The sequence below is a fragment of the Apis mellifera genome, linkage group LG1 (genome assembly GCF_003254395.2).
Source record: "Apis mellifera strain DH4 linkage group LG1, Amel_HAv3.1, whole genome shotgun sequence".
Lineage (NCBI taxonomy): Eukaryota > Metazoa > Arthropoda > Insecta > Hymenoptera > Apidae > Apis > Apis mellifera.
In genome coordinates, this window is record NC_037638.1 from 2,239,644 (window position 1) to 2,255,763 (window position 16,120).

Here is a 16,120-nt window from a genome sequence, read left to right on the forward strand (position 1 = left end):
AGTATTTATTTCGTTGAAAACATAAACTTTATAACGATCTCGTCATATTGATGTATGGATATATGTATCAAGATTTGTTTATGCTGGCTTATAATATTATTTTATCTTTTTTTTTATACATATTAAATTAAAATATCATAACATTTGTAAAAGTTCGAAAGTGTTATAAAGTATATACGCTAAGTAATAATTTTGTTTTTTTTTATTAACGTGTTCAGTTTTTAGAAATATAATTTCAAGTTTTTTTTTTATATTTGATTTATACAATATATGTATAGTATTCTATTTGGATGTATTGTTCGTTATATCATTGTATTAATGTATAATGAAATTATGATACAAGTATTAATACAAATTGGGTAGTCGGATTCTAATGTATATGTAGAAGACATGACAGAATCGTATTTGTTGACGTTTCTGCTCGTTAAATGATTCAAATTATCTGTATAAAATGCTTTATTAATGAATCAGGATCAATGTAAAAGATATATTAGAAAAATAGTATTTTTTCTGATATATCTTATATTCAATGTTCCTAAAATCCTATATTATTGCATAACATATTTCAAGTGACATTTTCTTTTGTCACATATTTCAAAAGGAACGTGAAATATATACTTATAAATTATTCTCATTATTCATAAATATAAAACGAAAGTTGGAAATTAAAAAATTATATTATAATAATATTAGAAAATTATATTATTCAAATATTTGAACAACAATTTTTATTGCAATAGTAATATTAATTATTGTCACTTTCGTTTGATATTTAATGATTGCAGTAACTTTAGCTGCATATATTAAATAAAAAATGTTAAAATTAGATGATATAAAGAAAAATCTGTAACATTCCCAATAATCACTTCACTTTCATTGAAAGTATATAATGAATGAAATTGTAGATTGAAAATTGTATCTAATACCATTCTGTAAACAAATAGTAATGTAATTGTATCATTGTTTGGATATTGTGAATTAAAATAAAATATTAATAAATTTAGAAATATACTTCTCTTCTCTTTCTAATATTAATCTAATATTAATCTAATATTAATTAATCAATATATATATATATATATATATATATAATTATATATATATAATATATTAGGTTGAAAAATTTCTTACAATTTTTGTTATTTTGATTTTAAATATTTTATTTTCGATTAAATTGATGTTAAATTGCATTGACTTTGTATATAATTTTAAAGTGCATTTTTCACTCTGTGAAAATGTGATATTAATTTTATTTTCAAATTAGTTTTTCTGATTTCTCAAGGTGTTGAAAATGGACAAGAAGCAAATTCAAACAATTTTCCTATTCGACTTCCAGGACTCCAAAATTTTATTCAACCATAACAAAACTTGTTTCTCATTAGCAAAAGTGCATTGATTACAATGGTCTTTATTTTAATTATTAAAGTTTTATTTGAGTTAAGATATGTGTGTATTTGAATTTAATAGTTAAAAACCGCAAGAATTTCCCTTCCAATCTAATATATATATATATGATCAAAATCATTTGTGAAATGTTGAAAATCAGTATAAAATGTGAAATATTTATTATTAAATTTATTTCAATAAATAACTATATAATTTACAATACATATTTTTTTAAATAATAAAAATTTAAAAATTAATTTTATATTTTTATGTACATTTTTTTATGATTTATTAGGATACAAATCTTTTGTAAAACAATTTATTAGTAATAAGTGATATTTAAAGTTTTTATATTGTTAATATTATGCTTAATATATTATATCAATAATATATCCATAAATAACTTTTATTTATTAAAATTTGTATTTCTTTATGCTTCTTTTTCATTTCTTCAAAAAATATTATACTTTGTCTATTCACACATTTTTATAATGAAATAATTATTTAATAATGAAATAATTTATATATTATATAATTAATTTATAAATATTGAAAAGTTTATTTTACAAATTTTACAAATAAAACTTGTAGATTTTATTATAATTCATATATACGTCCACATTTAAATTTTTTTATTGTTCGTTCAGTAGGTCGTATAGAAAGATCTTTTCCAAAGAATTCTAATTTTACTTCCTTTAAATAAATATTCATGATAATAACATCTTTGGGTATTGCTGAAAATAAATATAAATTATTTGCATTCATTATAAGAAAAAAAAATAATAGAAAAAATATAAATTACTTCGTATAATATTATCCGTTCCACAAATTTTGAAAGTATTTTTTGTATCTTGAATTATTATGCCTTTTAATCCAATCAAACTAGGACATTTTGATCCAACAATAGAAATTTCAGCACCATGAAAATCTACTTTAACTAATTGTTGATTAATATTTTCCCAATTTGGATCAATAGGATCTCTTGGAATGTTAGTAAAAAACTTAATACCAAGTACTTGTTGCATATAATTTAACCATAATTTATTTAATGGTAATAAATCTGTATATTTCATATCACTATTGTAACTAATTTTACGTAAACCAAGTTGCATTCGTTTTCTATTAGTTAATAATTTTCCTTTGCATTTTTTTTTCTTGTCCCATTTACTTCTATGTTTTGCAAGTATTAGTGACTATAAAATAATTATAATCATGTTTTATTCCATAATTAATAAATAAAATTTATTTAATAATTTATATAAATACTTATTATTTTAAATTGCATCAATATTAAATTTTTTATATTATTCTTTATTTTTTTCTTTTAAAAGAAATCTTACTTTTCTTAATTCATCTGCTATTGAACCCATATCAGTAGAAGGTAATGCATTTTGTAGGAAATTTATAATATGTTGTTTATTATTTTCATGTGTACTAATTTGTTTTGTTATATTATTCGGTAATGTTAAACATATATTTCCTATAAGATTAATAAAATAAATTAATTATGATAATATAATGAGCATATATTAATTAATTTAGTATTTTTTAAATACTTACGATTTTTTTCGGTCATTATTAATAACAACAAAAAGACAGAAATAAACTAATTGAAATTAATTTATTTCACTGTATATTAAATTATAATAAAGTTATTAATTATAAATGATTTACAAAATATAATCACAAAATATTATTAATATTAATATTTCACTTGGAACTTTTTTATATAAAAGTTTTCATATATATTATATTTATTTGATATCGGAATTAAAATATTAGTTACAAAATATTTTTTTAGGTTAGGTCAAATTAAAATATATTGAATTGAAACAAGAATCATAAATTGTAACTATACAATGATAATTTATTATATGTGATAATATATTAATTTAATTATAATATATCACCGCATAGCATCTCATTAAAATCTTAAAATCTAAAAAAATTTAAAATAAAATTTGTAAAAATGAGATAATACGTAATTTTATAATATATATGAACATGTACGATTAACCAATTTGATTCATTAAATTGCTCGAAAAAGTTATGGGAAAATGAGAATTTATTTATGTGAAATAATTTTATAAATAATATAATAATTTTCTTTATAAACTACAAAAAAATTAAAAAATTGAAGAAAAATTTTTAGACATGAATGTAAGTGTACAATATCTTTCCTTCATAAAGTCATAAGTGGAACAATTTGTCTACTTTCATCGTAAGTATATATTTACTCATTTATGTTTTAAAGTGTGTGTATTATGATTTCTAAGTATAAATATTTTAAAATAGATTAATATAAAATTAAATTTTATGTATTATCTACTTTACATATATCATATTTTTAATTTTATTTATTTCATTATTTATTATATTTAAAGATGTAATTTGAAGAGTGACCAACAAATAGATTTTATTTGCGTATAAATTTTATAATACATTTTATGTGCGTACGAATGAAATTAACTTCTTCAACATTAAATAAATGTATTAAGGTATGTGTTAATATAGGTCAATTTCATTTTTATTTTCATGAATTTTACGTTAATTTATTTAAAATAATTATTTAAAAAAATTAAAAATATAATTAAATATATTTTGTTGATCCTAGAATTGAAAGTTAGAAACTCTGAATAAGAAAAACATCGAGGAAAAAAGCCAATAAAAACAACTAAAAATTCAGTAGTGTAATCTACTTATTAACTGACTACTTGAGTCGAAAGTCATCAGTCATCGACAATCGTGGCATGTATGAACGTTCGTGATTACTGTAAATGTATAATGTCAAATTAATCATGTTGAACCATTTATTTGAAATCAATTGAAAGTAAAAAATGGTGTCATTAATAAAAAAGCAATTATTAAAACATTTATCGAGGTAATTATGATTTATATGATTAAATTATTAAATCAGTGTTTCATTATCTTTAGTTTAATACAGTTAAAAATTATATTATTAATAAATTAAATATTTTTAGCTGTAGATCATTTTATTTATTTTATTAACTATTATTATTATTATTATTATTATTATTATTATTAATTATTATTATTATTATTAATTTGATATTTTCTTCTTTATTCATAATTGTGAACAATATGTAGATAATTAAATTTTGATAAAAAGTTTTTATGAATTTTATTATATTTATATCATTTTTAAATTTATTATTATAAATATTTCAATGTTACATTTCATGTTACATGTAATGTAAATTTATATAAATATATCAAATTTATTATAAAAAGTACTAGAAACACTATTTTATTAGGAAATTATAATATGAATTTATAAAAATTTATAGGTTTACTAAAAATTTATCAGCAGATAAAATAAATTTAAGTACATTTAAAGGAGAAGGTGAATTGACAAACTTAGAACTTGATGAAATAGTTTTAACCGATTTGTTAGAATTGCCATCATGGCTTAGATTAACAAATGCTTGGTGCAATAAAGTTTCATTTCGTATACAATGGACCAAGTTAAGAAGTGTTCCTATTTTTTTGGTAAATATTTTATATTTGAAATATATGAATATTTTTATATATAAACACATATATAATTTTATATATTTTTTCAATTATTTATCAATACATAAAATAATACATGTTTTAAATATTGTAATAATATTGTAGTAAAATTTAACATTTATTTTATTGTTGTATTATTATTTTGAAAATTTTGATTAAATTTTAATATTTATAGAGTTTGGATGAAGTTCATATAGAAGTAGAAACATGCGAAGATTTAAGAGATTTATCTTCTTCACAAGGACTATCTTCATATACTGGTCCTGCAAAATATTCTTTTATACATAAAGTAATTGATGGTATAACAGTAACTGTTAATACAGTATCAGTTACATTCAAAAGTCCTGCATTTATTGCTTCAGTTCAGGTACATAACATATTTATTTTTTATAGAAATGTTTTCATATTCATTTCACATGTTTTCATATATTATGTTAAATTTATTATTTAAAGATTATTAAAAAATTATTTTATTATAGATGAATCGTATTATTGTTGAGTCAAAGTCTGCAACTTGGCAACGATGTGATTTGAGAACTACTAGAGTAAAAGATCCTGATCGTGGACAATTACTTATTTTTAAAGAATTAGAATGGCAGACAGTTAGGATAGAGGCACAAAGTACTAAAGATAAAAATCTTACACCATTACGTTTACTTACAAATCAAGCACGCTGTCGAATCACTATTAAAAAAAGAATATCAGGTTAAAAATATTTAATAACAATATTAAAAATATTTTAATAACATACATATTTGTTATTTTTTTTTCATTTTTAAGTATATTATAATTATATAATTATTACATTTTAGATTGTTTTGTTATGGGATCAAGACTGATTCTTATATTAGATGATCTCTTATGGGTTTTGACAGATTCACAGCTTAAAGCAGCACTTCATTTTATTGATTCTTTAGGTGGTCTGATAGAAAAAGCTACAATTTTAGAACGTAAAACTAAAGCAGCTAGAAAATTAGAGGTTCGTAAATGTAAAATTAAAAAAAAGTAAAAAAATAAAAATTTTCAATTATATTTTCACATTTTAAGGTATTACCAGAATATCAAGCACAAATATCTCAGCAGTCAAGAACTAAAAATCAATATAATACTGCTATTTCTAAAATTTTCACTAGATATGATGTTGTAGAAACATCATATCATTTTCTTTGTCAAAGAATTGATTTACATTTATGTGATGATGCTGGAAGTAAGTAAATATAAATAATAACAATAACAACAATAATACTATTTTATTTTTTTTTAGATGGTAGATCTTCTCATCCAGATTTAAAAGATGGTGGTGCATTACAAATTTCACTAGTTAGTTTTCAAATTGACTATTATCCATATCACTTAGCAATGTCTGATAGAAAACATTGGGCTAAGTATAAAGAAAATGCTACACCTCATAGTCAATGGTTGCAACAATCATTAAGTTCTTTTCGAAGTCAGTTTATGGATCTTATTGATTCTGGTAGAACACAACATTCTCCTTTAATTAGAAGTCAGGGAAATGTTACAGGTTTGTTTTTAAAAAATGCATATTTAATCATAGCTTTTGAATACAAATAAAATATATTTTTTTTATTTTTAGTTAATAATACAAAAGGTATAGGAGAAAATTTAGAAAAAAATAATCAAGCTCAGAATGTAAATGCAATTACTCATGAACAAAAAAAGTCGCAACATCCTAGTGGAAATCCAGTAAAAAATTATATTTTAGAACAGCTTGCTAAATTAATGACAACATGTATTATAATAAGAATTGATGATTTCACTTTATACAAAGTAACCACAACATCTCGTAATCCTATACCAAAAGAATTTGTTACAGGTGTGTAAATTTTATGATTCAATTGAATTAGTTATTAGGATTATTTTTTAAAAATTATTTTTTAAATAAAGCATTCATATAATACCAATAATTATTTCGTTTAATAATTGCACAGCTCAAACAAGGAAGAAACATATATCAGGTACAGATTACAAAATAGTTGTAGTACATTTATATTAATATTATATTAAAATATTCCTTAAATATAGCTTTATTTTTAAGACTTTTTTTACTATATTTTATGTTATTGTATATTTTATATATTATATAATCAAGCATTAATTTATAATTATGGTGTGAAATATTTCTAATAACAGTTTTAAATATATGAATAGTTAATAATATATGTATAATTAATCTAAAATGCAATCATGATATAATAAAATATAATCATAATATAATTTACTTTTTTAAAGCAAATATCTTATATAAAATTTCTATTACTTTTTTTAGAATAGTTAATTTTAATACTGTAATATTTTTTTTAAATAAAAAAACTTTGAAATATATATATATATATCAGTTATAAAAAAATAAAATATTTTGTGTATTTTTTAAAAAATTTATTATATTCATTATAGATTTCAAAGACTATATTATATAAATATATATAAATATATATAAATTTGTATGTAATCATTGTGATTTGCATTTTTAATATATAATATTATGTGAATGATATATTCATAACACATGTATATTATTAAAAATATTTATATTTCTATCATATTTTATTGAAATATTTTTAGGTGACAGAGATAAATTTTGTCTTCCAGAAGATGTTACAATTGTTCATGCAGAATTTACATATTATTATTATCCTGGTGATATTACATTTCCATGTAAGTAAATTTATAATTATATTTTTTTTTATTATTTATTATTGAATTTTTGTTTAGGTTATAAATTTTATATTAATCTAGAACTTTATATATCTTATATTTGTTATAGTGCCCCCACCAAAATTTTATGTACAACTAAATCCTATTCAAGTAAATTTCGATGTTTCTTCCTGTTTATGGTTTAATTCTTTTGCATTAAATTTGTATTATTCTTTAATGAATAAGGATAAACAAACTACATATACTTCCACTACTTTAATGTATTTTGATGTTAAGATTGAAGCTATACTTCCAAGAGTAAGTGTTGAAAATTATTTAAATTAATTATTAATTTAATTAATTATTAATAAAATTATTAATTTAAAATTTCATACTTTTATTCATTACATAATTTATTATTTTCAGATAGTTTTTGAAAGCCCACAAGATTATCCCAATCAAAAGGATAGACCAAAATCTTTGCACATTCAGACTTCAAGAGCATCAATAACAAATGTTCGATGTACAGAAAGATCTTCAAGAACAGATTTAGCACAATGTGTAAACGCTTTTCAAATGGGTCAGATGTTTTTTAGTACAGAATTTCCAAATAGATCAAACGATTTTCATGTTCTTACAGATAAATTTTTGGCACATTGTGCAGGTAAAATTATATATCAACATCTATTTCTATTAATTATATATATATATTTTAAATATATTTTTTTATTACAGGAACTGATAATATTCGTTATCCACCACCTAATTTTAGTAGTAATTCCGTAAATGAATTAATTCGTCAATTACATCGAGAACTTTTATGGACTGAAGCTAAAGATGTATGGTGTTGTAATTTAGAACCTGTTTGGGGAGATTTTCTCGGTGCTCGTGCAGTTGGACAAAACCGTCCTGTACCATTTCTTGATGCATTTCCTCTAACTTTATGGTGTTATATGACGATGAATTCGTTAGATAAAGATTCATCAGAAAAGAAATCTACTGGTGACATTCATGGTCTTGCATATATAAGCAATTTAGTTAGTGTTCAGATAAATCATTATCAATATTTGTTTTTATTGAGATTGTCGGAAGTTTTATCGGAAATGGCAACATATCTAACTATCGATTCTAATAAAATATTAAAAGTCGATTCTGGTAGTTCACTTGTTATTGGTGCACTAATACCTCAAGTAGAAGTAACATTTGTCATGCCGTCGCATACTCCTGGAAAAGAAAATTCTGGAGGTGATTTAGAATCTGTTATGCCTGATTCATCTAGCATAGCAGATGATATTGCAGGTTCATCTATTCCTTGGCAAAGTACAGAACGAATTGAGAGTAATGTTAAAAAAATTAATATAAATAATGATATAATAACGCCACAAAGTGATGTATCATCGATGTTATCAATGGATTTTATGCATTCTACTAATCCAACTCAAACTGTTGTCACCTTTAAACACAATGATACGAATAAACATGATCAGCAAACAAAAAATATAATGCACAATAGACAAAATATTGGTGTAGAAGAAGAAAAAGTATTACCTCCCTTGCGATATGCTCTTGATATCACACATAAACATAGCAAAGGAGATTCATCTTCAAATACACCGTTCATTCCTAATAATTTTAATGTTGGTCTTTCTTCTATGAAAAAAGGATTAAGTAATTTAATGACATCTATTGATTCAGCTTTAAAAGCTTCTCCAGAAGATGGAAGCAGTGATACTGTATCTATAAGAAGTGATGTTAGTTCTGATAGCGAAAACTATGTTTTAGTTAGTCTTCAAGATCAAGAAAAATTAGATACTATGTTTTCTGTTGATAATTCAATTAGAGTAGCAGCAGTAGAAGAGGCTAGTGAAGTAGTTGAAGAAACTCCTGATACTCAAAGTGAAAAATCTATGGACAGTGTATGTAAACGAAAAGATATTGTAAGTTTATGTTTTATAATAATGAAATATAAAATTGAAGATTTGAACATTTTGATCAAATATCTCAATAAACTTTTTTAGGTATCTATGATAACATTCAAATTATCTAAAGTTGAATTTATTCAACAATCTTTTGGATATGCGTCTTCAATTAAAATTCAGATTTCAAATATTGGTAATGATGAATGTTCATCTATTCCATGGGATGAATTTCAGGTAAGAAACACTTTTAAATGATTTATTTGTTTGCTGATTACATATAATATGCTACTTTGATTATTAAATAGATTTAAATATTGAAGTTTTTAAATATTGCGGCAGACGAAATTGTATTGTTCTTTAGTATTTCTATCATATTAAAATTTTACTAGAAAATTTTAACTTTTCTTATATATTGTACAAAATGCTTTTTATTGTGTACAAATTTAATAATAGATTTGATATAATTTTAATTGATACAAATTTAATAATCTATAGAAGAAATATTATTCTTAAACTTATATTCATTAATTCATTAATGTTTCAAGTATGAAATTTAATCATACATTAAATATTTAATTTTTTTGTATGAAGTTCTACATTGGAACATATTAATGATTAATATTTTATTTCTAGTTAAATACTTCTATGTGCCAAAACTTTCAATTTCATTTCTAGCTTTATATCACATACATTACAAACATTTTTATACTATATATGTATATTTATACAATGTTTGTCTTTAACTTTTTTGCATGCTTCTCCTGCGTCTCTCCTTCTCTTGTGAATGTTTTTATGTGGCACTTGTGGCAGGTCAAGAAAAAGGTATTGGCAAAGTATTTATATATTTATTTGTATTAAGCCTTGTATTATGAACATTTTATTGCATGTTTATTTATTTCTTTTGAATTAATTACATCATAATAATGTACAAAATGCATTTACATAAATATTTTTATTTATGATTGAATGAATTTATAATTATTAAATTTTAATTAAATTATATAATATAAATTAAAGAAAATATTTAATAAATTTAATTCTGATTTCTTAATTTATTATCTTTTAATTATTAATATATAAATGAATAAATTTGTAGATAATAATAATAATGACAATATATAATATGCAAATTTATTATTAAATTGCATTAATTAATATTTTATTATTTTTTATTTATATAAATAAATGAATTGTATAAGTTTATAATTAAATATATAATTTTTAAAATATATATTTTTAATTTTATAATAAAAGCTTGATTTTTTATTTTATAATATGTCTTTTTAAACTGTAATGAGTTTATGTAGCATGGTATGAAATAATGCTTAGCTGGAATGTATTTGAGAAGCTTTTAAATGCTATTATAAATATATATATTTTTTATAAATTTACAGATATTCTAAGATTTATATAAGCTGTAAAAAAATGGAAATATTCTCGTGTCATAATATAATATTATATATAAATTTTAATAATCTTTTTATAAAAATATTCTAATTTAATATATATAAATATTCTAATATTCTATATAAAAAATATATATAATATAAATAATATATAAAAAATAATAATATATATATATAATACTCAAATTTTTAATTAAATATAATGAAAATTATATGAGCATAATTATATATTAAAAATTTATATATAAGTAGAATATATATTTATATTAAATTCTTGAATATATTAATAATAAAAAGAAAAGTTAATATTAAAAAATTATTCTAGGAAATATTATTTTCTTATCTAATATATATAGATAATCTTTTATTTTTATTATTATTATAACATTACATTTGATGAATATATCATTCTATGATCTTGTAATTTATTTCTTATAATTTTAAATTTATTTTTATAGCTTTATTTTTTTTAATAGTTTTCTTCTTAAAACATTATTAATTTATTAATAAATAAGAGAATACTGTTAAATTATAGAAATATAAATATATCTATAATATAGTTTAAAATATATATCAATATATTTATATATATATTTTTCAATATTTTTTGTTCATTAGACAAAATTCAGTGCACGATCTCGAGGTTGGGTTGAATTACCTTCAGATTCTAATTGTGGATCATGCATTAAACTACGTTTGGATCATGATTTAAAATGCAAATCAGATTCTTGGAAATTGTCTCAAGCAAGTCGAACTATAAATAATAAAAATCTATATTTATCTCGAAATGAAAATCAAAATAATATAACTGAGCAAGATGTAGATGTTTGCAATATTGATATTCATAATAAACAAAGTGTTTTGGATTTATTTGAAGATAAATTAGAAGTTATAATTACCAATATATCAATGGCCTTGTCTATGAGTTCAGTAAGTGGACTTACAGACTTAACTGAAGATGAAATTATACCTAGACCGATACCATTGCAGGTACATCGAATTTTATTATATCATTTATTAATTGTAATATTTTAAATAAGATTATTCTTTATAATACTTTATTTTACTTTATAATACTTTATTTTATTATATTTTATAATTCTTATTGTAGGTATATTTAGAGAGTATATCATTGCGCTTAAATGAAGATCGTCCTCCGAATAATATAACTTCGCCAGGACCAATTCCTATAGATCTAAATATTGCAAAACTAAAGATAATACGAGATGCAAATGGAGTTTTTCATATTGAACCTGTTGGTAAGTAACAATAGAAAATTATTATTTTATTATTATTATTCGCCACTTATTATTTTTATGAAAAGAAATATAGTATTTAATATAGTGTAGTAAAATAACTTTATAATACAATACATTTTTAAAAAGTATATTTAAGTGGCAAATTTTTAAAATATTTTAAAAAATTTATTTATTTTTTTAAAATTAATATTATACATTGTGCAATTATATTCTCTGCATTCAGATGGCCTTTCTAATGTGAGCATTTATATAAAACAATTAGAAAAATAGTAGTAGCACTTGCTGCTTTGATATAATTGTTTAATCTATTAATATTGTTTAATCTAAATTTTAAATAAATAGAATTTTTAGATTTGCATTTAATTAGGCATGTTTTACTTTTCTTCAAATTAAAAAAAAATAATTTTTGCTTATTATATATGCTTAAAAGTTTTTAAGAAGTATGCAATTTATAAATTAGCATGAGTGAATAATGTATAAAAATATAAAATATGACACTATTATGTTGTTTTATAACACTGCTTATTATTCACAAATAATTTAGATAGTAAAAATATCTTTTAGTAATAGATTAGATTATAAAAATTATTCATCATCTATTTTGAATAAAATATATTTAATTTCTTAATTTATCAAAAGCAATTTTTTATTAGAAACACAATTTTTATGTTAAATTACTATAAATTATTTTATTATATATTTTTATTATTAATCTAATCTAATTAAATGAAATTTTGTTTTTAGTAAACCTATTGAGTAGAAGTAATTCTCTTGTGACACTCACAAGTAATGATACTCAAATAGCTCAAAATATAAATCACGAAATGGAATTAAATGTTTTAAGACAGTCTAGTAAACAGTTAAAATTAGATAATGAACAACTTCGAAGTCGTCTTAATGCTTTGGAGAAATTATCAGAAGAAAATGCAAAATTGATACGTATAAAAGAAGAATCTAATGTAATAAAGTCTCATTTAAGTGCAGCACAAGAAGACATACAATTACTTTTGAAGGAGAAAAGAGCCTTACAAGAAACTATAACACAGCTTGAAAATCGAATAATTGGAAGTGGTCTTGGCAGTGGTACTCGTGCATCTTGGTCATCAAAGAGATAGCATACTAGTTGTTTTGATTGTTCCAAATGTTGTAATTCGAATAAGTCATAATAATATAATTATTAAATAATTTTCATATTATTAAAAATGAAAAGTTCATACAATTGAATTAATATGTTTTCCTAGCATTTAAATTTAACTAAAGAAAGAAAAAATATATCATATAGAATGCTTAGATTTTCATTATTATATAATTCTAATATGTTAGGATTACTATAAAATTTTATAAAAAAATGATATGAATAATATGATTGTGAATAATATATTTACTATAATATGTTACAGACTATATTTTTTTGAGTTTATTTTGTTTTTTCTACATTATCATATTTATCATATTTATGCTAGTAACTGCCGTTCAGCTATTTAATAGTGCTGTCATTGAAAGAATATTCATTTCTATAAGATGTTCTTATGTGAAATATACTTTTTTTTTATTATAAGCAAGTACAAGACGATAAATAATGGCAATAGTAGTCAGTGCTTAGCATTTTCATTAATAAAACAGATAATGAAATTGATGACACAAATATGATGTATTCGTACGTACATGCGTATTTATTGCATTCTCAATATGTATATGCAATAATACGTACGTTAAAGAATAATGTACATAAGAAATTGTTAATATTTGCACATATATTATATTTGTTGCGTGCACAAAATGTACACGACATAAATTATAGTATGCTAGTCAAATTATTGCAATATATATTTGATTTTATAGCAGTGGTTGTTAGCTAGTTTAAAAACAGAGAATTGAATATAAATTTTTTACTAATGTTTTTTTTTTCCGCATCATAAATGTTTTGAAAGTTATATAACTTTTAACAAAATGGAAAAATACAGTAATATAATGAAATAAATATGAGATATTAATGAATATTGAATGGTAAATTATTCGAGCCTACAGATAGATTATCTAGCTTGAAATCAATAAGAAGGAATCGTTTGTATTAATGTATGAGATATATACATATATACACAAACAGTGATTTAATTAATTACGTGATAAATTTGAACTGTTAAAAAAATGACTATAATATACAATATAAAATAATAATTTGGAATGTTTTGATAAGACTGTAAAATTGATGTTATTATGTCATTTTCTGTATTTTCATTAAATTAAGAATATACATTGATTAATATTTATCATCTCATCTTAGAAATTAATAATATTGGCTATATTATAAACTAATAATTAATAATATAATTATAATGAATTAATAATTTTTTCATAATGTATTATTATATCTTCACATTTCATTATTTGTTACTGTAAATTTACTTTCTAAGATGGATTGCTGGTCAATCCTTTTGTAAAAAAAAATATGATATTTTTCTAATGTGTATTAATAATAATTATATTCTTTTCATATTATGAAATTTTTTTCAAAAAAAAAAAAAAAACAGTCTTTTCTACTATGATATATTTATTAATTTAAAATAAATATAATTTTTAAAAAATTTTGTAATTAATACACATTATGACGTATCAGTAAAAGAATTTATTAATATTTACTTATTATGCAAAATATTTGCATAATATATCCAATATTTATTTATTATGAAAATCATATTTATGTTCTATAATATTTTTGTTATTAGTTTTAAACACTGTTATATTATATAATTATATTATATAATAAATATAAATATAATATATTATATAATATTGAACAAAAATATTTAATAATATGAATAACAGTATGAATTTAACTTTTGATTAGATTCAAATTTTATTACTTTGCTTTTATGACTAAACATAAGTTCTAGTTTTATTATATTATATTTTTTAAATTTTGTATACAACTTTATTATCGAAAAATTTTTGATCATTTTTATATATTATATTAAATTAAAATATTATGGAACATATATGTAAAGAACAATATATAAAAGAAACATTTGGTTTTATTGTATGAAAATATATTATACATATTATAGTGGAATGGACTGTAAATTTATAACTGTATTTACATATCTTACATATCTGAGTATATAACAAAATTAAGTGCAAATGTTTTACATATTTTCATCAAATTTGAACATATATATTTTTACAATTATAATGAAATATTCAAGTTTTACTTATAATATTTTTCACTATATCTTTTTTTATAAAATTATATATTTTTAATATTTGATAAAACAATGTTTAAGTTTTTTAAGTATTTTATTAAATATTATTATATTTCATAATGAAATTGAATGTTTTTGTTGAAAGGTGCTTCCTATGTATTGATATTTTATTTTTTTCTTCAAACATCTTCATTAAAAATGTTTATATCATTATGTATATAAAATGTACATTATTTCTAAGTTATATATGTAATTTAAAAATAACTAAAATTTAAAATTATGTGACTGAGTATAAGTTATCTTTATATAATGAAATAAAATTTAAGAAAGAAGGGGAGAAAAAGAAAGAAAGAAAAAGAGAAATTATTTTTAATGATTTTAAAATATTTATTTTACATATTTAAGGAATTATTCTTTTTAATTGATTTTTTATTTTTTTTATTTTTATTTTTTTATTTTTTTTTCTTTTTTCTTGATTAAAATATACATTATTATTAAAAAGTTGTATTTGTATTTTGCAAATTAGTTATATATTTAATTAATTATTTAAAATATAATTAAAATTTAGTAATTTTAGTGTTAAAATATATTTAGTATCAAAATTTAAATTTTTGATTTATATTTAAGTTCATTATTCATTATTACTTATTTTATTATTATTATTTATTTATATTATTAAAAAATAATATTTTTTCATAAATTTATTTAAAATTTTAAATTTAGTTTGAAAATAAATAATATAGATATAATATAAATTATAA

The 16,120-nt window shown here is 20.1% G+C and overlaps 2 protein-coding genes across 6 annotated transcripts; one reads left to right on the top strand and one right to left on the bottom strand.

Annotated features, from left to right (window-relative positions):
- Positions 1-1,955: 1,955 nt before the first annotated feature.
- On the bottom strand, positions 1,956-2,988 carry LOC727419 (ribonuclease P protein subunit p29). The gene is made up of 4 exons (XM_001123127.5): positions 2,947-2,988; positions 2,727-2,866; positions 2,189-2,579; positions 1,956-2,120 (listed from the first exon to the last, which is right to left on the bottom strand). The coding sequence occupies exons 1-4, from the start codon at positions 2,960-2,962 to the stop codon at positions 1,984-1,986; spliced, it is 684 nt and encodes a 227-aa protein (XP_001123127.4). The 5' UTR covers positions 2,963-2,988; the 3' UTR covers positions 1,956-1,983.
- A 392-nt stretch (positions 2,989-3,380) lies between these two features.
- LOC408624 (UHRF1-binding protein 1) lies at positions 3,381-14,429 on the top strand. Of its 5 annotated transcripts, XM_006559849.2 has the most exons (21): positions 3,381-3,607; positions 3,771-3,884; positions 4,001-4,267; positions 4,695-4,896; positions 5,096-5,287; positions 5,400-5,625; positions 5,733-5,899; positions 5,968-6,127; positions 6,185-6,442; positions 6,515-6,754; positions 6,870-6,896; positions 7,504-7,596; positions 7,706-7,893; positions 8,002-8,239; positions 8,311-9,512; positions 9,594-9,728; positions 10,305-10,316; positions 11,519-11,890; positions 12,012-12,159; positions 12,383-12,396; positions 12,904-13,043. In XM_006559849.2, exons 3-21 carry the CDS (start codon positions 4,224-4,226, stop codon positions 12,904-12,906), a joined length of 3,921 nt encoding a protein of 1,306 aa, XP_006559912.2. In that variant the 5' UTR covers positions 3,381-3,607; positions 3,771-3,884; positions 4,001-4,223; the 3' UTR covers positions 12,907-13,043. The 5 variants fall into 5 exon arrangements, with proteins under 5 accessions (XP_006559912.2, XP_006559909.2, XP_006559911.2 ...); XM_006559846.3 differs by lacking the exon at positions 12,383-12,396 and having other exon boundaries at positions 12,904-14,429; XM_006559848.3 differs by lacking the exons at positions 10,305-10,316; positions 12,383-12,396 and having other exon boundaries at positions 12,904-14,429.
- Positions 14,430-16,120: the final 1,691 nt, after the last annotated feature.